The following is a 27349-nucleotide window of genomic DNA, read 5'->3' on the forward strand; positions in this document are numbered from 1 at the left end:
AACAGTAGATTTTGCGCAATTACAGTATCCAGAGTGAATTTTTGGTTATTGTTGTTTACGAACTAGATGTTGATGAAACTGTTTATAGAAAAGCATAGAGGTATACTTTCAAAGATAAGCCGACTCACTATAGCTATGAAATTCATATTAGACATTTAAAATACTTTTATGATCTTGCTGATAAGATACTAAAGCCGAAAATTTAACTTCTTTTTCATACCGAACTTTATATGGTTTCGACCACAATGCATTGATTGAGATGCTTGTTCCGGTTTGATTCATTTTCGCGATGCAGTACATATTCAGGCGTTAATGTAGTGATTGTAGAAAGGTGAGATATCGGAGACGAATCGACGAATTTTGGGTAGGAGTTGCAACGAAATGATATTAGTCTAGAGAGGTAAATAGTATTGCAGTTGTATTGTTGTTGGAAGTGTAATTTAGATGAGCTATAGCTCAATTCTAATGGAATATTGAACTTGAAAGGAGCGATTAGTATTAAACCATTTTAATTTAAGGGAAATTGTGTATATTGTTGTTATGAATAAGTCTTTTTACACGATACATGATGCAGTACAAACAAAAGCTATTACGACTACAGGTTATAGTTTATGTGGTTATAATATTGTAACTCTAAATAAATTATAATGATTTGTACCGTAAAAGTGTGAACTTTCCTTATGGTATTTATATATGTTTTTGGTTTTGTGACACTGCTTCACAATAAGATTGATCATTATTTTTAACAAACCCTTTGAAATTTAAAGTTTACTGGCAGTAGCACTATAGCATGTTAGCAAAGAATTTAACCCATAACTTAACTTACAGCAGATTTTCAGCGGATAAGAATTTAACAGCCTAATATTAATGCGAATAAATGTAATAACATCACGACTGCACAATGTAACAGTTTAAGTATTTGTTGGATTTACCAGTTGAACTAACTGGTACCATCCTTTAATTTGTGTATTAAGGCCTAAACTTTGAAAATCATCAGCACAGAAAGATGTAAGACAAAAAGTTTAATGATATGAGAAAACTGGTCATTTTAAAGTTATTGTTATATCACTGTCATTTGTGTAAATTGGGAAGAGTGAAGACTCAAAAACTGATTCATGCTTAGCAACAAGAAATGACAAAAAGCTTGAAAAACTTATTTTAATGAAAGTCAGCTTTAAAAGAATATTAAGAGCTTTAAATTTAAAGCAACTTATTAAAAAAACCAAAATATTTGACATTTATGAATTTGAAATTCTCAAACCAAAGTATGAAATATGATGGCCTAAGATAATATTAAGAACCATAACTAGATGTGCAGGCAATGACTTGACAGATGGCCTGATGTGGCTTTACTATAAGAAAACACACATACAAGTAATGAAAGATAAATTATTAAAGATCTGTAATGCTATTGACTTCTCAATAAAGATTTTTTCTTTTTTTTTTGTATTGTTGACTTTACATGTCTATAAACTCAAGTTGTATTGGCCTTTATGACTTTGGTGAAATGCATATACTACAGAAGTATAGTATATGGAAAATATATATATCTAATATAAACTAATAACTTTAGAGCTTTTAGCCAAATGACTGTCAATTTTTTTATTGAAAATTCTGTACTGTATTTAGTTGTTGCCAAGTATTATTATTCAACTTTGAATTTATTACAATTATGTACTCTAAATACACCAAACATTTTTTTTTTTAGTTAATTATATCTTTTTAAAGCTTCTACCCTAATGTTGCTGGCTTTTTTATTAAAATATGTGTCTTGTTACTTCTTGTTACTAGTTATAGAGAATCCCATAAGGTAAACCAGTAGTAATAACGCTTCATTTTAACTGGACTAAACTCTGTTAATAACAACTTAGTTTTGTGCTACCCTTCAGTTAAAAGCCACAACAAAATTATCAGATAGCACTGCAAATTCAATGTGTAAATACTTTTTGAATCAAGGATTGTAGAAGAATAGAAAAAAATGCCTAATTTTACCATCATCAGTGCCAAAAAATCAACTTTGAAAGTGGTATTGATTCTTTTCTGAGGAAGACGGAGAGGCTTACATATGCATAAGAAACATAAGCTAATAACTAGGCTATGTCACATACTTGAAGTTTGACTTGGGAGATTTATCAGCGTTTAGTTATAGCCTCATTAAGTAATTAACTTGATTATTCTGTAAGTGCAATGTTCCAGAAGCCATAGTATGTCTAAGCAAAAGTAGAAGAAAATGTTTGTGGGCCACTGCCAACCAGTTGCCTTTTTCATAGTCAGCAGTTCAGAATTAGTCACAGTAACAGATAACCTTTGGTATCTTTGCCATAACAAAAACCAAGGGAGCAAGTATGGTGGCAATGGAAATCAAACCTAAGACCTTGGTTCATGAATCTTCCCTCATTGAATCATAAAAGAAAACACTTAAGGTCGTGTTTGGATTTGGTATTTCCCTCCATTCAAATATAAGCCATTTTTGTCCTGTGCTACATGTGAATTTTTTTTTATGATGCTATAAGCCTTCCTATTGTAATAAAACGATTACATCATGTTTCTCATGCAAATCATTATGTGTCATTTCTCCACTATTAGGAGTGTGGCATGTGTCATGCCTGTGACTCTATGTATATGCTTCTACAGCACTATCAATTCTCATTTGGCAGTGCTTGTGCTCAGATGGGTTCCTTTGGTTGTTTTAAGTTTCATATTCAGCTTTAGTGTACTTGTGAAGCAGTTTTCATTTGAATTACTTTTGAGTTTATTATGTTTCTTCACTTTGATCCCAGTTTATTACACTTGCATTATTATTTATAATTTGAATTCTTATTTGACTCTTCTTGATTATGAGCTCTAAAGTTCATGTTACTACTTCAGAACTCACATTTATGACTAGGCTATGTCATAGGCTTGAAGTGTGACTTGGGAGATTTATCAGTGTTTATTCTTACAGAGATTGAATATTACATGTGTAAACCTTTATCTCTATTTCACTTCACTTTCTCTGGAACATGCTGAGTCTGTTCAGGTTAGCAAGGACTTGAATCATCTCTTTCCACCTTCTGATTTTGCTGTGCCTTCTCATGCTTCTCCTGAGGAATCAGTTATACCTAATGTGGCCTTTTTCAATTTTGTTTCTCAGGTATGTCATGTTTTATCCCCTTCTCCTACTTCCTTTGAACCTTGTCCTACCCTACTACATGACCAGTCTTTACCTCCCTGTTTGGTTTCCCCCTTCCCCTCCTCAGATATTTGGGTACATACTGACCAATTTACCTCGAAGTTAAGTGATAGGATTAGCATACTTCATCCCTCATGAGCTTTAAATTAGTTTGCTCTTACATATAACTGGCAGACTGTCTTTTTATAGACCAAAAATTCTTAAGTTTTATATTACCTGTTGGGGGATTCTCAAATCTCCTGTAAATCTAACCCATGCACAGTTTTATCACCTATGTCTTACTCTCACAATTCTTGTATGGTATCTCTGTACCATCCATCTTCTTTCTGAGCTTCTTCACTAAAATCCTGAAGGGTTTTCTAGTGATATATTTTCCTTTCTTTCCACTACATTGGCTCATTTGTTTTCTTTGGATCTCTCTTTGCATACGTGATTTCTCTGTTATTGGAACTTTTTAGGTCATGTTGCAACCTTAACTCATGTCCATTTACCAGCACCTTATCTTTGGGATTTACTTATAGCCCTATTTTTGCAGTATTACATATTTAACACAAATTCTGAGTTCTTGGAGTCATGAGTTGTATCAGTACAATAACATTCTTGTTACTCATTTGTTTCAGTTGGAGCCCATTATGGCACCTTTTATAGTTTCCCATCTACTATACTCGTTTCCTTCCCTCTGACATCAAACCTGTTCCATGTGCTAAATCAGGTTTATATTCCAGACTCTGCTGTTTCCAAGAAAACCAGGAACTGGAGACTTGTCATCAAATTGTCTTAGCTCAGTTGATTCATTCAACTCTCCAGTTTTACCATGGAGCCATTTTTGCTGGGCTTATGGATGTTACCAATGCTTATCTACACATCCCGATCTCAATATTGTCTCATCCATCATGGTGTGGTTTACCAATTTCTTACCTTACTCTTCAGGCTTGCTTCAACCCTTATGTTTTTTGTCAGGTGTTCATTGCTTTTCCTCATCATCTTCATGCTCTAAAGCTTTAATTTCACCATTATGTGGATGGCTGGCTTTTTCTGGCTCATTTTGAACTGGGGTCGGCCAACCATACTTGTCAGTCTCTTCTAGTAGCTGCTAAGGTGTGCTCATTAATGAAATTAGTTGTTCCTCCATTCTACCCAAAATTTTGTCTGCTCAGGTGTCATTTTCAACACTCATTCAGTCAGGCCTAGCCTTTTCCTAGACAACTTCATTTCATGGAATTGTTAGTTCTTCATGTTTTTTTGACTCCCTCATTTTCTGCTTGCAAAGTTCTGTTGCTTTGGGAATATGGTCGTCAGTGATGTCACTAATCCCTCTAGGTTGAACATGTATGATTTCTTCAGTGGGCTTTTCAGGATCAGTGGAATCAAGCTTGGGATCTCTTGGAAGCCTTCATTACCCTTGCTTGCATGGTTTTGGGTGATCTACTTTATGATTTTACGATGCTTGTAAAACCATAAATTATTAGCAGATGTTCCACTTCTTCCTTTTCATCAGCCTTTCCATCTGTTCATTGACACATCTCTTCATGGCTAGAATGCATATGTGAATCACGAAAAAGCTTTGGGTCTTTGGTCTGTGGATGATCAGTTTCTGCATATCAACATTTTCAGGCTTTTTGGAGAATATTAGGCTTTGAATCTCTCCCTTCATATTGCCAGATATCTGGTGATGATTTCAGGCTTTTTGGACAATATTAGGCTTTGAATCTCTCCCTTCATATTGCCAGATATCTGGTGATGATTTCTGGGTGACTAAGTAGTGACTCATCCTACTTCTGGGTGAATGTTGGTACCCTGTGGCTGGATTTTAGATTTAGAGTAGAACTAATCAACATTTGTACTCTCACATGTTTATGGTTCTCCATATTCCTCTCTTGATTATATTCCTTGTGTATTGTGGATCACAGCAGAGATGGTGGGAATTCTTCCAGTTGTGTTTTTTTTTTTTTGCTTTCCCTTGTGTATCTTATTCCAAAGATGTTATTGCTCTTTGTATGGTTCTGGTCTGTTTCACCATTGGGGAATTTGATTTATATTTCATAGACATCCTTTCAATACTAGATGTTGGGTCCCTAGATTCAATATACCAAAGTTAACACATCATACTCTGTAGTTGGAGTGGTTCTACATTCCCTCAGGCCTCTGGAAAGTAAGGTTTTGAAAACAGTATGATCTTCATTTTACCTCTGCATGGATGTTTGTTCCCATTGGCATAAGATTTAGATGTAAGTAACTTACTGAGTATGATATGTTGCACTCTCAGACCCTAGCCACTCTACATCTAGGGAAACATCCAGTTATTTACCTAATTTCATTCTTTGTGGGATTAAGTTGCATATATATTTCAGGGTTAGGATCATTATCCTGCTTCAGTTCTCCCTCCCTTAAATGTGCTTTTCTCTTATTACATCCTTATATACAACACACTTCACAGATGAGTGAATCATATGTCTTGTCAGAAGTGGTGTGGTACCTCTCATTTTATCTTTGAACCTGACTTTCATTTCCTGAGGTATCTTTAAAGTACTTTTGAGGGGTACTTCCATCACTCCATTGCATTGGTCTCTTCTCCTATTTTAAGCACTGGAAGTAAGTACTGTATCATAAGTTATAATTTTCCTTTACTGAAAATGTGTTTTAAAAGGTTCTTCTTTACACTTGCACATCCTGCCCTTCCTCCTTGCACTTTCCTTCGATGCTCATGCTTTTCTTCCAAACCTTGAAGTGAAGAGAGAGTTTGGTAGAAGAAAACATAGGGGGTCACTTGTATCAAGTGAGTATGTCATGCTGCTATTGGTGGAGGAGTGATACATGATAATTTGCATGAGAGAGATGTTGGAATCATTTGATTCCAATAAGTGGGGGAACATAGAAAGTAGCACTGGATGAGAATAGCTAATCTTGGGAAAGGAGGGAAATACCTATCTGAAATACATTTTCAGTATAGATAAATTATAGCATTGGTTTGAGTATAGATAGCCAATTATGTGGTTTTTGCACTTAAAAACAAATATAACAGCAGTATTTCATTTATCATGATTTAATTATAATTGAAGTTAGTAGTAGTTAAAAACTTTAATTCTAATTAGTTGATTATGTTTGTGGCAAATGACATAATCAGAATGTTGATTAATATAAGTTTTTGGAATTATTGCAAATGATAATTTCAGTTAATTAGATTTTTAATTAATTTGATTAGTTAGGATATAATAGTCAATGTAATTGCTGCTCTTAATTGATTTATTATATCTCTTAAATTGCATAGTTCTAAAAGTTAGACTAACTAGCTTATTTTTTCAAATGTTTCATATGTCTTAAAAATAAGAATAATATTAGCAAATCTTCAATTTGGAAATTGTTTACTGTCTTCTGTCCTTCCTAAAATGAAAGGAGAAAACTTGCATGTCTGGTTTTCACACACAAAATTTAAAGAGAAAAGCAAATCTGGTGGTCCATCTGGAATGTCATATCCACCAGACTAAATTTTAAGAAAATAAAAACTCAAAGACAGCTCTTATTTAAGCTTTTCTTAAATTCCTATTAAATTAGTGCATTTACCACAGCAATAAAAAAAGGCTAACAAACCTTTTTAGCTGAAAAATTCTCTTATCCTGCCAAAATTTATATTTGTCTATGGTAGTCTTACTATTCTTGCCATGATTAATGAAAAATGATTGTGTAATTGACACTTGGTTACTCTAACAATTAGTCACATTTACAATAACTCTCCCTTTTTCAGGGTAAAACAATTTCAGAAATCTTAACTTGCCTTTGTATGGCTACCTTTCAATCTATGGTATTACCCTGGTACCCATTATTTAATCCCTTTCCAACAGTTAAGAGTCTTTTGTAAGGTAAGGAGCCGGAGACTAAACCAAGTGCTCTAAATGTGGCCTAACCAATGCCATTGTGTAATCTCTTTAGACTTTCATTCAGCATTTCCATAGATAGAACCTATAACCCTATATGATCTACCACTTGCAACAGCACAATGCTTGGATGGCTCAAGGGAGCAGTTAGAACACCAACAGATTTTTCTTACATAAAACTATTAAGTTATTCTCAACACAATTATACTCTTAATTTTAATTATGATATCCCACATGAACTTCCTTTCATCTGTTATAATTAAAGGTCACCTACTGTTTATTTCCCATCTCACAACTAATTCAAGTTTGCTTATATCCTTTTCATGACCAAAATTATTCAACATTTTAATGTCATCAACAAATCTAAATGATCAGTTAACTATTCCTTCATTTACGTTATTGATGTAAATTAAAAAAGCAAAGCTGCTAAAATTTTTTATAAGTAAGTTGAAATCCAAGATGAAGCTGCTAGGTGTAGAATAATCCACTCCCAACAAAATAAATGGTAATAGTAATAAATTTAAATTAGGATTTAAGGATGCATTTGAATGTAAAAAATTTAAACTAATTTTATCTCTTTAACAAAAAACAACTAAAGTACTTGGCACAGTTGAAGAAAATTTAGTTTGAGTGCAGTAACCATAATGGCAAAAGGAAGTGTAAAGACATGAACAAATGGCTGCAAGTTCTTTATGCTAAATATAATCCAGATAACAAGTTTGACTTTTTACAAACAATAGCTCATAACATAACCTGCATCACTTTTAATAATCTTTAATAAGTGTCTTTTTTAATGTTAATTTTTAAATCTATGTTACTTTTAGTGTTCAGTCTTTTTTGACACAGCAAGTGAAATTAACTAGAACTCCTAACTTTGATCTCTGAGATACTCCACTTATGTAATGAGTCTAGGTTAACTGAACTGTACTATAACTGTCTATCCAGTCATTTTTGATATTCTCAATTTCAATGGGGTGTAACTCAAATTTTAGATTCCTCCCTTATCATCTGTATCTAAACTTTCAGTTGTTTTCATAATATCAAAATCCTCCAATGTTACAAGTATTCTATTTCATTTTTCATAATTATTCCATTATGTAGTAACAGTAACTCACCATTCAAATAATTTGATTGATCACTGTATTTATACTAGACAAAAGAGATTATAATCATGATGTTGAGAAACCCACTTGTTGAGAAACTTATATGCAAAAACGGCTCGTTCGGGTTGAGAAAATATTTTACATAGAAGAGCGAACAACGTTTCGACCTTCGTGAACCTGACGATGACCGAAGAAGGTCGAAACGTTGTTCGCTCTTCTATGTAAAATATTTTCTCAACCCAACGAGCCGTTTTTGCATAAAAGAGATTATACTTGTTTTCTTTGTGTTCCTTTTCTTCCTAATTTACCAATAATTGTAAAGGAGTTTAAAATATAATTATTGCATAATTTTAATAACACTGATTTTTGGGTGTTTAAACTAACTGTAAATTTGTGGATTTATTTATTTGATTTGATGTTCACACAAATTACTGAATTGTGATTCCAATAAAATATTCTTTTAACCCATTTTTAATAATTATGTATTATTAAGTGGAATCCTCTAAACTTGTAATCATTTGAGGAAGTGTGATACAATAAAAAGAAAAAACATCAATATAGATTTACTTAAAGGAGGTCTTTCCTTACTAATCTAATAATTTTCTTTTCCCTCAAGGATGTTAATTGGATAATAGATAAGTTTTGGACTTGGTGTAGTTAGGTTTTCAAAAAGGTTTTAAAAATATGCTACAAAGAAGATTAGCTAAGAAAAATCACAGATTGAAGTTATGTAACAACCAGTTAGTAGTGTAGTGTCAGTGAAGAAAAGCAATAGTTTGTTTTTAATAGTCTCCTGAACTGTGCTGTTTCATTACTAGTGGAGTGCCTCTTGTGCCAGTGCTTGGGCTTTTGCAGTTTACATATTTAAATTAATGATGTATGGGATTTTAGCATTGGTGGATGAGAGAGAGTAAAAGGTTATTTTTAAGTCTCATCAAAATTGGCTGTTACTTGTAGAGTGCATTTCAGTTAAGTGCTTCACATTTTGATGTTATTATGCTGATATTAAATTATTGCATGTTTCTAGCTATATTTTGGGCATTGAGGTATTACAGATTAGTTTTGATCAATTAGTAAACTGGATAGATATTTAGCATTTAATTATAACAAGTACAAAATTATTCATTTGGATTTGGGTTATTGTATATTTGTTCACATTTTATGTACATAAGTACCAGTTCAGTAGTATGATCAACAAGAAGTTTAGTGATGGATAAATCATTCATGCCATGAAAGTGTAGTGCTCTGTTGCTGGCAGTAAAGATGTATTTATATATGTGTTGATTAAGTGTCCAGTTTGGGATTCTTTCATTCTTCCCCTCTGATCAACATCCATAGATTCAAATGTATTTAATTTCTAGTATACATCTTACATCTGCTTTCTTTGCATAGACATTACCTGTTATTATTTCACACCTTAACAAACCAAATATTTTTTTCATTTTCCATTCATAAGACTGAACTTGAATTTAACATTTTCTGTTTCTTTCATTCTATAATTTTATTACCTAACCAGTTTCTTTGCATTTGTAATTTAGGAAGTTTTATCAAAGTAAACTCTTAACATTTCTTCCAACAAATGAACTGTACAGATTCCACCATATCAGTCAGAAGATAAAAAGGAAATATGTGTGAGATCTTTAATTGAAAGAATTAGAGAATTATGATACAAAAGTTATAATAATTCAAGTTTCCTTTTTTGCATAAATATAAAATTTTTGTTATGTTTGCCTTCAGAAGGGGCCAATTATAATGTTTTATAAGATGAAATTCAATAATTAAAAATCTTTCATTTCAAATGGTGTATATTTCACAGTATGGCAGCCATCCGCCATTCTTTGCAACGTGACGTTTTTCAACCCAATGATGAACGAATAGTTGGTGTGGTGAGTGTAGCTAAATCCAGTAAAAAAAAGAAAACAAGCTTTCTGTGTGCTGTAGGTAAGCAAAGAAACATAATAGAATTTTTAATGTTAAAAGTATTCTATATGTAAACAATTACTGCAGAAAATAGTTTTTATAGAAGTAATAAACAATGTTTTTAATGATATAATTTAGTTGTTTTCTAGAAGGAAGCATTAATAATGATGGTGCTACATATTGAAAGTTCCAAAGTAATTTTAGAATCCAGAACATTCCACTATAGAGTTCAGTATAAATACAGAAATAAATGAGTGAGAAAAACAGAGTAGTTGATTGAGTAAAGTCATTTAGATCACCAAGAGTTACTGCTTCTGTTAGCTAAATAGCAAATAGTTGATTGAATAAAGTCATTTAGATCACTAATTATTACTGCTTCTGTTAGCTAAATAGCAAGTTTGCTATATTTGTTTTCAATTATGGAAATTTTTGTCAGATGTTATTTATGTATTAGGAGTTTCTGTTGAAAATTTTTTTATTTGTACTTTGGCCTATAGGTTGATGTGGTTGTAGCAAACACTAAAGAAGAAATAGATTAATTTGCTGTTGTTATGGACTATTTCTTAGTTTTACCAAATAATCCAAAAGAACTCACTGAATGATAAGGTCAATGTAATAATATTGGCTTTAGAAGTGGAATTGGTTTGATGAAAAAAAATAGAAGTTTGACCGAGTTTGAATTTTCAAGCTCACTACATGGGCACAAAGCAAGATAGGAAACTTGTCAGAGATAAGACAATAGTAAGAAGAGTAAACAGGGAAAATTTATAAAATACACTGCACAACAATTATTTTGAAAAGGTTTGCTTCCTGAAAAGTTTTTGCTGATTTTGACAGGTACCTGGTGGGTATGCACAAATATAGTTTTGGTTTTGCTTCATCACGTAGGAACTCTAAGAAATAGACAGGTAACTGTCTACTCGCAATAACATATTTAATTGCATTTATGTTTCTACACTATTAAGTTCAACATAATTAAAAGTGTTTTGCTCCTGATTTTCGTTTGTATTCAATGTCTGGTGCATCATGTTGCAGTGTCCAACAATAATCAGTAAGCATTGACGAATTTCAGTTGCCCTGATATCATTTTTCTATTGTAGCAATGTCCTGGTGAAACCTTTCACCTTATTCGTCACAGACAGAACCGAGATTTGCAGGGAAGAAGTCCAAGTGTGAGTGGAGGAAATGAATCTTGAGTGACATGTTGCACTTCATTGTTTTGTATGCTTTGAGAAGTTTGTTTACCAGCTGAATGTAATGTGGGACTCTGTAATTGCCAAGACAATTGTCAACAATGCCTTTGAAGGCTTTTCAGGCAATCTTTTCTGGCCCAACCAACAGATCTTCGAACCACTTGTCACTCATAACATGTCTGATCTGAGGGCCAACAAAAATGCCCTCTTTGATCTTGGCCTCAGTTATTCTTGGGAACATCTGTCTTAAATAACAAAAATCTTCACCTTCTTTGCTCATTGCTTTCACAAAATTCTTCATAAGTCCCAATTTTATGTGAAGAGGAGGCAAAAAAATCTTTGCCGGGTCAACAAGCTGTTCATGTGCCACATTTTTCTGTCTTGGAACTAACTTTTTACAGAGTGGCCAGCTCTGTCTAGAATAATGTGACTCTTTGGCATGACTGTCTCATTCACAGATGAAACAACAGTACTTTGTATAGCCGAGCTGCAGTCCCAGTAACAGAGCAACGACTTTCAGATCTCTATGGATATTCCAGTTGTACTTGTTGTGCAGGATGTGCTTCAGCAACATTTTGAAGTTCTCATAGATTTCTTTCATGTGGGCTTCAGGTATTGAAGGGTGAATGTTGTAATTGTGTAATAGAACAGCTTTGAGGCTTAACATTGATGAATCAATAAAGAGATGCCACTCTTGCAGGTCATGGTCACAATCCAAAGCAGAGAACAATCCTTTGATATCAACACAGAAACAGAGACTGTCAACTTGTGTAAAGAATTTGGTTATATCATCTTGGTGGCTTCAAAAAAAAAAAAGAAATTTTCATACCTGGCGACAGCAAACATCATTTCCTCAGTCTTAAACCCAGCAATTTGGCTTTTGCTTTTGACAGACCCAAATCTCTGACCAAATCATTTAATTCTAACTGTGTTATGAGATGTGGATCACCTGAGGAGCACGGTTCAAAATCCAGATCAATGTCACTGCCAGTTCCCTGCATTGCAGTTTCTTCATCTGAGGTCCATTCCTCTGGTGGTTTCATCATGTGGCACTGGTCTCATTGCTGAAGGCAAATTAGAGCATTCAATTGGCATCTTGTTTTTGGCAGAGAAACCAGATACATTAGTGAAACAGAAGTAACAGTCCATCACATGGTCTTTCTGTTTTCACCATATCATCAGGACAGCAAACGGCATTGTCTTTCAAGTGCCTCTGAGCCAAGCTCTCAGACAGACAGGACATGTTGCACAACAAATGTGAGGTGCCCATTCCTGGTCCTGATCACCAATTATACAGCCAAAGTACAGATGATATGCTTTCTTCACAAGAACAGTCATTGAGCATCTCTGATGAACAAGCATATACTTGCCACAAATATAGCAGAATGTATTGTGGCTGTTATGGCATTGACGAGACATATTTACCAACACCAATCATCCTGTAAAACATCTATAACATCTAACGTACTTGTTACAGTGCTACTGAAGCAATGGTATATTCTGAAACAATACGTACACACTATGAGGTCTATATTAATCCAATGACCAGCATCTGTACCAAAGGTGTTCCTCTTAAACATTATTAGTGTATTAAAGGTTCTGTTGAAAAGTTTTGTATTTAAGATAGGCCTATAGATAAGCGTAACTGCAACAAATGTTTGACTCTAATAGATACTCCCAGGATCCAGATGAAAATCCAGATTTACCCATTGACAATGACAATATCTGTTAACATTTATGTCTCTCTGACTGAAAACTAATCCAAAACTATGTTGTTATTTACAAAGTTAAGGAAATTTTGTAAGGTATGGTAATAATTCTTAGGACATCCTGAAAATAATTCTTGCAGAAGAAGCAAACAATTATGGGTTTAAAGAGTTAAAAAAGAAATAAATAAATTAGTTACTGTTATGTAGACTAGATCCTGCACTGCTTTTACCAAATAATCCATTAAATGATTAAGACAAATGAACAATATTCATTGAAATGATGTCATCAGACATGATACATTGGTCAATTTATGTGATAGATAGCAACAAAATACATTATAAAAGAAATCTAAGTTTTGGACTTTCCTTTATTGTGAATTTTAAACTATTAGAAACAGCATTATCTTGTCATCTGCCACCAACAAAAATAACAGGACAAACTACCTTTAATTTGTCACATTCAAATAACTTTCAACAAAAAATTAAGATAATAGCATACAAAGCATCACAAGGTAAACCTTTTCACAAGTTTATTTTTTAACCAAAAAGGTTCACAAATAACAAGACTATCAAAGCACTGGGAGGTTTAAATACACCATCCTAACATTTAAGTTTGTATTTCAAACTTTTTACTTAGAAATACAATACACAACAGCTTAGGACATAGGGCTTTAGTACTCAAAAGTTAACTACTCTGATGGAATTTCTACAGTCTGTTACAAAACATTAGTCACTATTGTAATGAAATAATGGTTTCAGAAAATGGGTTTCTGTGAAGCCTTAACTCATTAATTACTTGTTGGATAGAATCACCCAGTTCCTAACTACAAAAGTATCCATGAGAGGAATTATACTAGAATTTTTTATAATGTATGGATATGTTTGCATCATTTTGCAGGTTATTGGTAAATATTATAAGCTGTGGAACACATAATATCAGGTTTGTAAAATTAAGTATTAAGACTTTTTAACTAAAGACTTTCTCATAAATTTTTTTCTTTCAAAATGTGGACTTGCCAAGATACAAAGTAATTTTCATTTCAAGATGAAAAATACTTTTCTGCATCAGAAAATATTTGGATTTCACATGTAAAATCTTTGTTTTCCAGATAATTATCAAATGTTTCCTTAAGAAAAAATTTTAAATCCTATCTGTTATTTTTACTATCAGTTTGGAAGTTTTAAATGTATTTGTTAGATTTGACTGATTGTGTAATCACCATAAAAAGTAGGAAATAAATATAAATTATGCTTTTTTCTTTCTAGAATTGTTACAAATTATAATTTGACAAATGTTTATCATAAATATCTTAAATTTCATAACATCATACATTCATATATACAGAAATTAACCTAGAATTAACACAGAAATTACAGTTGTGGTGCACAATGTCTCTGTATCCATGAATATAAAAGGTTAACTTACCTTTATAAAGTAATCTGTCTAGGCTATGTTTTACTGGACTAGTATTTTGTAAAATACACTCATGTTTCCATTACAATACATTATATACATAATTACTATATACAAACAAGTTTTTAACCTTATTTTTTTTCAAAACAAAAAACAGTAAATAAAGAAGTAAAGCAAACAGTTATTTCTTATAGTTATGATGTTTGCACTCAGTTGCTGCTTGTCATAGGTTGCTAAGCCATGAGACATTTCTCATGTAGAGATTGTAAAATGAATTTTTTTTTTTTAGGTTTTATATATACATTTGAATAACCAAAAAAATTTTAAAATTACTGTATTGATACCTTAGAATTCCATTATAATTTATTAAATTTGATGACTAAGCTGTATTTGGGTCTAAAAAAATGACATTTTTGAATAAGCTAATGACTCAATTTATTAGCACATAGGTTTGTCTCCAAAGAAAGAGAGGCTTCCATTATATTTGAAAGTTGTTGAGAAAACCACTTGAGGGACATTTTGAGCTTTCATTTAGTTATTTACATGTCATATCTAGAAGTAAGAGTATATAAGGGACCATTTCCAAAAATGGAAAGAGATGAATGGGGTTACTGTATTTGATTCACTACATAAGCCATATCTCAGCAAAATAAAAAGATACAAGGTTCTTATTTTATATTCTAGCTTCTCAATATTGGTAATTTGAGATCTAAATCCAAACGATACTAAAGACTATATTTGACATCACAAACATCTAATTTGAACCAATGCTGCCTTCAACATAATTGGTGACTCTATGTGTTTTTTAGTATTTACTTTTAAATCAAGAAATTAAATAATGTATAAAATGAAAACAGAAGTTCGATAAAACTTTTAATGTAAATAAATGAGATGACATGGTTTTGACCCATGAGCTGAATTTGAAGAACTTGACTTCATGGGGACTGCTTATCCATTTTGGTCATACATATTTGCACCTTAAGAGCTTGTTTTTGCATGACCAGAAGGATGTATTACATAAATCTTCCCTTCCTCTATTCTAATATTTGTATGGGGGGAGGGTTTGGGCCAATCCATTCTATCACCATCTGTCTTCAATTACCTTCACCAAAACTAGACCTACACCTCTTCACTGATGCTTTCCTTATTGTCAGGGCTTCCATTTTCAACTCTACATTCCCTGGGATTTATTTTCCTCTAGGAACAAATCTCCTTCCACTTTTATTGGTAGTTTCTGTCAGTTTCTATGTTTTATCTACTCCTCATAGAGTGTTGTTGCACATAGATGATTCATATTTTCCCCATCAGATTTATGAGCTCTCCTATTTCATTGCTACTCATTTTTGACAACCATGTAGGAATACCTTGCATAATTTCATCTCTCACTCTCTTCACCACTTGGCTGTCTCCTCTCCTGAAGGTTACTGCCTGTTTTCATTTGACATCCTGCATTTTAATCACTCTCTTTAGATTGGAGAGTACATTTTCCATCTGATTGTAGCATTTTTCTTACAAGATTCTGCAAAGTAGCTGGTAGTGTCCTCTAGGGTATCCTTATTTCCACAAATTCTGCATCAAGCCAGGATAATGGAAGGTGCTCATACCATTCACTCTGTCTCTATATATGCCCACCATTAAGATGGGATATTCCCCAAGACCACTTAAGGTATCCTCATAGTATGTTCTGATATCTGACCAGTGTTTGATCCAGATCATACCTATTGTATGTATTATAATGGAAAAATACTTTTTGAACTGAAACAGGATCCATGGAGATCTAGGATTTTCTTCTGGGTTTCACCACCAGGAATATCTTCCCCCTCACCTTTTCTTTGAGTAGAGCAAAGGAGACTTTTATCATTTACTAGCTCCTAGCCACTGGGTAGCACTTGGTTGATGAACTCTGAAGAACCTTCACTGATTGGTACCTAACTAGTGGGACTATAATAAGGAGTGTCAGTCACTGGGAAGTAGAGCAGTGGTGACACTCTCAAGGTAGTGCCAGTCACAACTCGTATAATTATACCTTCAACATGATAGAATTACATTGTATGATACCATGCCTTCCACCTGCAGGCTGCAACTGTTCTGTAGAGTCATGATGAATATGCACCTCTATATCATGTCCTTTTTGTGATGTTAGGTATACTTAGTAGAGTCAAGACAAAACTGAAAGGAGCATGCACAAATATATCATGCACTTCTCTTGGAGCTGATGTCTTTTGAAGTGAGGCAAGCTCACTCAACACTACACTGCAGCTGATGTTGGTCCAAGAGTCTGATGGTAGAGTTGAGGCAAGCACTCACCAATATTACACACACTATGACATGAATTCTAATCTCTTCTTCTACAGCCGATGTTAGTCAAATAATGTTTGACCGTAGAGTTAAGGTGTGCACTGGTTATGGCCTGAATGGACTCAAACCATACTACACACATTAGTTCTCTGACCTCTTGTGTGCAAATACTTGGATGGCTATATGCTTTTATACTGCCTCTGCTTGTGACATATGGGGCTTGTTTGCCTCTCCCTTCATTCTATTCTGGCTGTTAAGTGTCCAGAAGAGATGAAATGTGGTATCTCATAGGTATGTTCGTGTGAAGCCCCTGTCATTGGGTGTTGCACTCTATGGGTTCCCTTGAGGCATTTTCTGAAGGAAGCTTATCTAAGTAAACTTTGCACACGTCCCTACACCATATCATTACCGGACTCTAGTTTTCTGTGTGAAAAGGTGTTTATTATCTTGAAAGTCAATATTTGTCTTGCTAAAAAATATATTTCTAAGTGGTACTCCTGTACACACTTGCTACCCTCTTCCTCAGTTCTGGTGTAATTTATAAATACTTGTCTTTTCAGGAGTGAAAATTCACAAGAGAGTTAATGTACAGGAAGTTCAAACAGTACTATTTTTTCTTTTTTTTTACATAAGCTTGGTCTCATTGACTTAATCAACTATAGTGTAATTAAATGAAGTGTGCTGTTGCTTGTGGTATGACAAGTAGAATTTTGGGTTTTATTTACAGAAATATTGAATTCAACTCAAGAGTTTATTTCATTACACAAGTCACTGGTTAAGCCTCATTTGAAGTATTGTGGTCAGTTTTGGACTATTTACTCTTAAGAAGGATAGTGAATTTATTTGAAAGGGATGAAAGAAGGGTTATAAGGATAATATATTAGATGGAAAGGTTATTATGAGGACAGATTAAGCGTATTATAAACAAAAAGTTAAAGATGATCTGAATGACATTTTTAAGATTATTAAGGGAACTGATATTAATGATGCATTAATATATATACACTGCTGGCCAAAATCTTAAGGCCAATGAACATAAAGAAAAAAATATGCACTTTGCATTGTTAGACTCAACCACTTATTTGAGTAGAGTTTCGAAAGATGACAATAAGAAAAGGGAAAATAAGTATAAAAAACTTTTTTAGCATTTAATAGGAAAAATGTGAACACTATGAAATTAGCCTAAATACTAGCTGGTCAAAAGTTTAAGACCATACTAAAAAGAAGTCCAAAACAGAGTAGGAAATGTCCAACAAGAGGTCTCAGTAGTTAGTTGCATGTGGCTGTCATTGAGAATAACTTCAAACATTCGCTTTGGCATGGAAGATATAAAGGTTTGCAGAAGGCTGGCTGGAATGTTATTCCAAGTGGTTAAGATGGCTTCACAAAGATCATGCACTGTTTGGAATTGATGTCCATTTCTATAGACGTCCCTTGCCATCCACCCCCAAACATTTTCAATGGGGTTCAGTTCAGGCAAACACGCTGGATGATTCAAAAGAACCACGTTATTCACCATGAAAAAATCCTTTGTCCTGTGGGCATTGTGGATTGCAGCATTGTCCTTCTGAAAGATCCAGTTATTTTCACACAAGTGAGGGCCTTCAGTCAATGAGGATGTTCACTCTAACATGTCAATGTAGCCAGCTGCTGTTTGATGCCCCTATATAACCTGAAGGTCCATTGTTCCATGGAAGGAAAAAGCACCCCAGATTATGATGGAACCTCCTCCACTGTGTTGTGTAGAAAATGTCTCCAGTGGGATATCCTTATCGTGCCAGTAATGTTGGAAGCTATTTGAACCATCCAGGTTAATTTTTTTTCATCAGAGAACAAAACCTCCTTCCACTTTTTTTACATCTCATGTTTGGAGCTTCTCAGCAAAGTTTAACTGAGCTGTTTCGTGGTGTGGAAGGAGGCGTGGCATTTGAAGATATTTACGGTTTTTACAGCCTTTCTCTCATAGATGCTGTGTTATTGTTTTTGAGCTGCATTCTGCGTCTGTAAGGGCCTTAATCTGGTTCGACAATCGGCTGGTGTCTTGCTGAACAACCCGTCGAATCCTTCTGCTCGACGCCAGCAAAATGTTCTTGGGTCAACCACTTGAAATTCTCATTCCGTATCCCTCAGGGTCTTTTAAGAAACTTGCAACAGCAGTTTTACTACGCCCAGTCTCATCAGCAATGGCACGTTGAGAGAGATACCTTGCTTTTGCAGCTTGACAATTCTGCCACGTTCAAACTTTGTAAACGTTTTAGCTTTTGCCATGTTTTTAGCCAATGTAACACACGAGATGTCAGTGGGAGATGTTGACAACAAAAATGACTACATTTTGTTATGTGTTTACCGATTAACACTTCGTTTCAGCATGGTCTTAAACTTTTGACCAGCTAGTATTTAGGCTAATTTTATAGTGTTCACATTTTCCCTATTAAGTGCTAAAACGTTTTTTATTTTTCCATTTCTTATTTTCATCTTTCGAAGCTCTACTCAAATAAATGGTTGAGTCTAACAATGCAAAATGCATAATTTTTCTTTGTGTTCATTGGCCTTGAGATTTTGGCCAGCAGTGTGTATATATATACACATAGGTCAAAGTGTACATGTCACAACCTTTTGCAGAGTTACATATAAAATTTAATTAAACTCTTTTATTATAAATATATATAAATACACTTCGCATCAAAACACAGTTAATGAATCAAATTTTAATATTATTTAAGTTTTAAATTTTTAATTTTATAATGAAATATTCAAAATAAACCACCTCAGTCTTTCCAAATGTGAGAACTGTTATCTATGTATTTCCCCTTCATTAATTTATTTATCATTGTCACTGTAATGAAGTTATTGTTAAAGCAAACTATAATTTTTGTAGCCTTCAACCATATTTGGTTTCAGAGCCATAAATTAGAAAATGAAACATGTACTACCATAACCACCTGTCACATCATTGTTTCACAAATTGTCAGTAGTTTTCCCTGAAGTTTGATATTATAACCAATTTATATCCAAAGTTTCAATCTATCAAATGACATATATTTCATTGGTTTCTGCCCAGATTTCAAGGGTTTGATTCCCATTGGTGGACTCAACAGATAGCCTGATATGGATTTGCCATCAGAAAAAACACACACTCACTCTGCCAAGATAATTGTCAGTTTATCTTCCAGTTCTGTGGGTGTACCTTGTGGTAGCATGCCTCTTATGTGTGTGTGGATATTGGATATCAGTTTGGCTACATCTCCAACCCACCAACTCCACACCTAGTCAGTTTTCTTAATGATTTTTTAATATGAATATTCATACATAGCACCTCTTACTCATTCATTGTAACTCCAGCCCTAACCAAAATTTCACATTTGGTTTTGCCACTAGGTGGAGGTACCTGTCTAGTACCACCTGCATTTGGACGCCCTTTGAACTTGCTCAGTAGATCATTTGATTCTTCAGTGGGTCAAATTGATGATCATCATACACAATTGCCTCTCAACCATTTTGCTGCTACTTTTCTAGATATATATCTGTTATGATGTTCAGATAATTTACTCTAAGGATCAAGTAGAGCAATCTGTTCCCAAGTTCATCCTTTCCAGGTTGTGATTGTGCCTAAAATGCTTTAGGAACTAGTGTAACTTTCTTTCACTACACTTAGAATACTGGGGAGTAATTTGTTTGGCCGACTCATTGGGTCCTGTGCACCTAGATAAAGCCTTTCCCTTACATGATCCCTACCAATATCACATGAAGACATGGTTGATATTATCAGCTCTAGAAGGAAGCTTTTAAAAGAGACTTCTACACAGGATAGCTGATTTGTTTAGGGCTGTGAACTGTTTGGAGTGGTTTGTTGTTTGACCCTCCATGTTCTTGGGTATCAAGATCTGTTGTAGAGGTCTAGGGGAATGGAAGGAATATCCCCATGGTTTTTGTATGTGGGTGCCCACCATCTCATCTGCAAATGAAACAACTCTTGATGACATATCCAGCCTTGCTGCAGCAGTCTAGACCAAAGTTGAGGCTGTAGTGCTCTGACAGCCTAGGAGTGCTGTAGAGATATAACCATGCTGTTTCTATCTTGTTTTATTCTACTTTGGTGACTTTCAGTCATCTGCATTTCCTTTCTATCTAGATTGACTGTAAGGAGTACAGTGTTCTGGGTGTTCCTTTGGTCATGAACCTTTGCATCATAATCATAAGTGGAAGTTCTGTATCTAGTAGAGGGGTTCTTTACTTAAAATGCCTTTCTTGCACTTCCTCTTTCCAGCAATGAACTCTCCATTGTAACCATAAGTACTTCTATTCAGTGAATATGTCATTCTCAATTCAGAAATGTTTCTTGAAACTTATTAAATAAGAGAGATTGAGCTTGGACTTAGTATTCATGTTATAAAAAGAGAAACTCTACTATAAATTGTGTTGTCATAGCACCAGAGTTTCTTCTTGATATCTACTTGTGGTATTTTCATATAAAACTGGTTTCTTTAAAAATATCAGAAAGATCTGCTTATAACATCTTGATCAACCTGGAGTTCATGGAGTAGTCTGTACTTAAAAAACTGAATTTTCTAGCACATGAAATAATGAGATTGGACAGGTTCTGAAAAAAACACAGTCTTAATAATAAGTAAGCAAAATGAATGTGCAGCCACTGTATTTGCACAGACAAGAAGATGTTTTGCTTTCTAATGGATCATGATTAGATGCACAGCTTTCTCTTTCTCAAGACAGAAAGCTCTCTGTAGTGATACATTGATCTCCAAAAGGAACTGAGCTTGTAGATATTCAGGTAGAACTGAACTAAAAAGTGAACTTTCAGTCTAATGGATAATCTTGGTTTCTTTTTTTAGTTGACAGCATCTCTTGTAACATGCTGTCTTACATTTGTTGGCTGTAACACAGACATTATCTATTTGCCCAATAGAGGAAATTACAGACAGTGATTCTTTCAATATTGATTCATGATTTTATTTGATGTTTAGGTGGAATAAGTGATATTTCCTACAAAGAACAAAGGAACAAGATCATAACTTTAACAGTTTTCTGTATCAAATGCTCACACCATAACTGCATAAAAAGTATGTAAATGAGAAATCCATGTTACTAAAAGCAGATAGATAGTACATGAGATGCCTGCATATCACATTTATATATGGTTTCTAGAGTTAATTTATTCCTTATTTGGATAATCTATATGATCCAAATATACATTCGTATGAGATGAAATTTGATTACACTCTGTCCATGTCATTAGTAATTATAGATAACTAATAACTTTGTGAGATATTATTGGGATTATTTCTAAAAATATTGTTAACAGTTGATACTTTAAAAACAAATGATTTTAACATATAAGTATCATTATTATTAAGGGTGTCAAGAGCCAGCCCAGTCTCCAGGGTCAGTAACATCATTTGGAGCCTTCCTTTCATTCTATTTATTAACCTTTGTTTGCTGATTTTTAATACAATAAATTTAGGTGACAACTTTTGTTGTAATATTCCACTACTGAGCCCCTCAACAGACCCAAGGTCCTGGGGCAGTTGTCTAACCCCTTCTCATCATCCCAGGTTATCATTAGTTGTTTTAGTTTGATTAATTTCACAAATTTATTACTGATTTTAGAAAAAATTCTATTTTGATCAAGTCTAGCTCTTTCAGAATGTCATTATTTTTTAAGATACTCATTAATAGTTTTTTCCACTGGTTTATAATGTTGAAAATGTTATTCTTATTATTATTTAATTAATTTCATATCTTGTAATATGTTTTGTGACATTTTTTAAATTTTTTGTGGTTTTAAGAAAATTTTCTTTTTGTAAATAGCCATTACTTGCACAAGTTACTATTTTTTCTCGTGCACTTTTGCTTTGATAATACTTATAACATATGTTTATGACCTTGTACTTTCCCTACTAAAATATTAAAAACGCTTATGATAATTACATTTTCTTATAGTTTTTGTTGTATTTCAAATTACTTGCAGTTTTGAGACACTCATAACAATGTAATGATTAATTTAGTTTAATTTCAGTGTAGAAAAATCTTGTTCTGTAGTACACTTAGAACTTTTTTCTCATTAAGTAAATGTTATTTTTTATTCTGTAGAATTCTCTTAGGGAGATAATGTAAGCTAGGCTGACAGACCTACATAGTTAAATGTTTTAATAAAATATTTATACATGAAATTGTGGGTATACAACTGTTTGTTACAGGGACTCTAATAATATATGAGTAATAAAAAACATGTATATTTATGTAGAGAAACAGGTTATTTCACTCAATTCTAAAATTATTAACTGTTAATTTGAATTATTGATTAATGTATTGGGTAATTTTATCTTGCACATTATCATTTTTAACTTTTGTTTTAGTAAACAAAAATGTTTTACAATTAGTTCAAAAATATGCAATGATGTAACATACATATTTACAGTATTTTGGTTATTAAAATTATTTTATGCTTTACAGTTAGTGCTGAAAGGCCTGTTCATGCATCTATTTGTCAAGTGAAAAAGTCAGATAAAGATGTGTATAAAAAGCGAGCTACGTGGCCTTTACGGGAATTAAAGATGGTGGATGGGAAAGATGAAAGAAAGGTAATTTGTAGTTTTATAAACTTCTGTTTTCCCAGAAGTAGGTTTCAAAAGATCAATATGTAGTGTTTGAGAAATGTTAAATATTTTTTTGTACTCTTTTGACACATACAGAAGTGAACTTGAGTGGGTTGTTAAGGTATAAAAGAACTGCAAGTGTTAAATTACAGCTTAATAGGGTTAATTCAGTGTGATATTATTCTGAGAGATGTTTGTTATGATACTGAATGTTGACAAATTCTGCACGTAAACTTATTAGTATTACGTGACAAGGAAACTAGAATGTTAGTAATAAACTCTTGTTGTTGCACATTGTTCAAGTGAGAAGAGTTAAAAATAATTCATTTTTGTTTACAGTACTTTTTGTATTAATTATCTTTATATATTCGTTACTGGATGATTTTTCTGATTTAATAATAAGGGGGTTTTTTTAGATTTATGTCTATTAGTAAATGTAATGGAATGTTTCTTTGTTATAGCGTAATTGGATTTTCTCTGTTTATGTAATTTGGCTTGTTTACTTGTAGGTATATAACTACTATATTTTTTGGTTTATTTTGCCTGATAATGGTGTTTTAAGTTATTTGAGAGTGGTCATTATATTGCATGGATAGGCTTTTCATATAGTTCACCTGTCTTTGAAACAGTAATGTTAATATTCAACATATTACCAGATATTTTATAGAATCTTCAGATTTTACACAGTTTTCTCATTAAGTTGTAAAACGTACATATTAAACCACCATTTCTCAACGTTTTTGATATGTGGAAACAACTTGCTGCTTTCCTACATTGTTGGAGACCACTAAAATGCAATTACAATGAAAAAATCATTATGATTTACATATGAATATTCTGTTACTTTATGATTGTTTTTGTAAAAACCCACAGAATAGCAAGAATTCCAATGAGGGTTTTGATGGATTTTTACTGGTCCATGGACTAGAGGTTAAAAATATTGCTTTAAACAAAGTTGTTGTTCCATATCATTTACAATAAAAAGATAATTAAGCTTACTGAATTTAAACAAGTTTTTTCTCTTCATAACAGTAAAATTTCTACTTTTATGAAATTATTGCTATTACTGAGGCTGCTTTCTTCCTACTTCTATTGAAAAACATTTCCTTTGATTTCTATTAGATACTACAAGTGTAAAACTTAAGCTTAGAAATTTTTAATCTGATGCAAAGTAGTAAAGAGTGATTCTTCTTTGTATGTATTTTTAATAGTTGAGAAACAGAAAAATTATATGCTTAAAAAATCTAAAAAAATATAGAAAAGATGATTACTTGCAATCATTATATATATACACACATGGAACTAATTGTCAATACAGAATGAAAAAGGCCTGGCATGGCCAGGTGGATGAGACACTTGACTAGTAATCCATGGGTTGTGGGTTCAAATCCCCATCACACCAGACATGCTCGCCTTTCAGCCATGGAGGTGTTATAATGTGATGGTTAATTCCACTATTCATTGGTAAAAGAGTAGCCCAAGACTTGGTGGTAGGTGGTGATGATTTGCTGCCATCCCTAGTTTTGCAGTGTAAGACTAAACATTAAAACAAATAAAAATAAGACAAGTGTGATTCCATTCCTAAATGTATTTATCAAATTGAATAGGAAGTAAAAAGGGGTGTGGCTAAAATTTAATCTTTTAGCTTTCTAGATCTGGTTTATGTTGATACCATAATGTGATGATGCAACAAACCATAAAGATAGAAGTTTGTATAATCAAGCTGTAGTATAATTTGTACATTTTATGATACATATAAGTTTCATTCTAACATACACAATAGTTGATGTTGATATTTGTTGTTCTTTTAAAAGTAAGGGTGACAATGTTTTTATCCAGTTTAATTTCGGACACTGAGAAAAACGTAATTTAAAGAAATTTTTTTCTTAAGTGTACAATAATTTTTTTCCAATCATGTTTTTAAATGGTAATATTTAATACAAATTCATCTCGCTATGTAAATAGAAGCTACTAAAGGCTAACAAAATACTGTGATATACTTGTTTTGTAATTATTACCACACTCCACTGCTCGGCAAAAAATAAAATAGGTTTCTGAAAATAATTTGTCATGCTATCCTTTGTTTTTCTCATTAAGTATATTTGTACTCTTTCCTGATTTGATAAACAAATATTTTCAAAAACGTTTACTGAGTGAACTAATTTTTCTTTTAAATTTATCTAAAGATTAAATAAAGATAAAATAACAAGTATGTTAGAATAGATGAAAACTGCTTGTTGTATGAAACAAAAATGGCAGTGTTTCAAAAGTTTACCTAAACTGTCTATCTAAGAAAACACAAAATGAGTTTTTCACAATACTTAATGAATTGCTTATTTAAATTTCATCAAACTTTTCAAAATTAAATTACAATAACTATACAGTTGAATTATACTTATTTAAGCTTTGTAGGTGTTTAAAGTTTTTATATTGCAGCTGTAGCTAATCATTATTGTAAAATGCAGTAATTTATTTTTCTGTTTTTTTTTAATGAAAACACTGAATAATATATACCTAAAAGGTTGTAATGTGTAGACACTCAATTAATACATACTAAGGGAGAAACTCATGCTTTTTGTAAGAAATAGTTTTTGTTTGTGATGTATTGTATCTAAATGCACAAAGTTTATAAAATGTAAAGGCAATACTATTTTCCAAGGTAATTAAGAATAGCAAAGTGACTTGCCCAGACTGTTCGCATGCGAGGTTAGGTATGTACAGTTCTGAATGAATCTGATGGTTATTAAAGGTATCTTAATGACTGCAAAGTTAAACCTATTCCACAACAACTGATGCCCCTAAACACTTTTAGTGCTTTTGAGCTGAATGGTCTGTTAAAAAATGATAAACCAATCAACTTATCTAGTAAGAAACACCAGTTCTAGTGACACTTTAAAACCTGTTCTAGTGACACTTTAAAAGATGAAGAAATCAACCTTCATTCCTAAAATACCTTTACCTTCCCAGTGCTTTTTTTCTACTCACAATTTCATTTTTTCATAATTTAATGGAATGTTGAGTTGGTTTTATTATAAGTACAATTTACGTATTGCACTTGCAAATATTTGATGGCTGTATGGAACAGTACTGTTTGAAAATGCCATACAAGTTCAAGTGTATCAGAGTCATAGTAGCCAACATGGTTTTACAAAGTTTCCTGTGATATTCTTTATATACATAAATAATAAACAATATCTGCCTTCAAGTTGTTTATATCTAGGTAGAAATAGACCACTAGTATGCCCAAAATAGCAGGTCTCATGAAAGACTTGATTAGGTCTGTAACAAGCCCCTTCAAAACTTGTGCTATGGATGCTTTTGAACATCAGTTTGATGGCACCTATAAAATATGAAGGAATGATGTGTGTTTGTATATGTTCAGTTAATTTATTTGATTGTGAAATGGTGTAGGTAAACTGTATAAAATTATATGTAATAGAATGTTTCACTGAAATGTTTAATAGACTTTGAATTTAAAAAATATATGTGTCTCTTTGAGCTTAGTAAAATCAAACTTTACTGTTTTAAATATTGTAGCAATGTTATAAAGGTAAAGTTTTTTTTTCTGGACACTTCATCTCCTTTATTCTGCTGTTACCATTTAATCCATATGGTTAAGTACCTAAGTAACTTGTAAGGATACAAACATTGTGTTTGTCTAGATTATCATATTTAGTTGTAGCTGTATAGAAGATAGGAGAATATATTATGTGTTTGATTATTATAATAACAGTTTGTGTTTGTTGTGTTGCTCATTTTACAAAATTCTATAAATCTTAGTGCAGTTCATCTGAATTATATTTCACCATTCCAACTTAGCACAGTTCCAACTGTTGACATAGCTGCAACCTCTCCACAATCCACCCAGACAGTATAAAAAACCATCAACACCTACACATACACTGACTTGAAGACGAAAGGTGGAAGGCTTTTGAAACATCGTCCTCTACACTTGTGTCTCCACAACAGGCAATTACCGTCCATTCTACAAAGTTTCATCATCAATCTTTCCTTGTATGGTTTTGTTTTTCAATATCCATACTTACATCACTTT

At 32.9% G+C, this 27349-nt stretch overlaps 1 protein-coding gene across 2 annotated transcripts in view; it reads left to right on the forward strand.

Moving 5' to 3' along the window:
• Window positions 1–216: 216 nt before the first annotated feature.
• Window positions 217–27349, forward strand: part of Sec3 (exocyst complex component Sec3) — a 158777-nt gene continuing 131644 nt past the window's right edge. For both annotated transcript variants that reach the window (XM_076454434.1, XM_076454439.1), the window contains exons 1-3: window positions 217–400; window positions 9964–10088; window positions 23153–23280. In XM_076454434.1, the coding sequence (XP_076310549.1) occupies window positions 9965–10088; window positions 23153–23280 (252 nt within the window). In that variant the 5' untranslated portion in view covers window positions 217–400; window position 9964. The remainder of the gene's footprint in view (window positions 401–9963; window positions 10089–23152; window positions 23281–27349) is intronic.

This window comes from Tachypleus tridentatus, chromosome 1 (assembly GCF_004210375.1).
Source record: "Tachypleus tridentatus isolate NWPU-2018 chromosome 1, ASM421037v1, whole genome shotgun sequence".
NCBI lineage: Eukaryota > Metazoa > Arthropoda > Merostomata > Xiphosura > Limulidae > Tachypleus > Tachypleus tridentatus.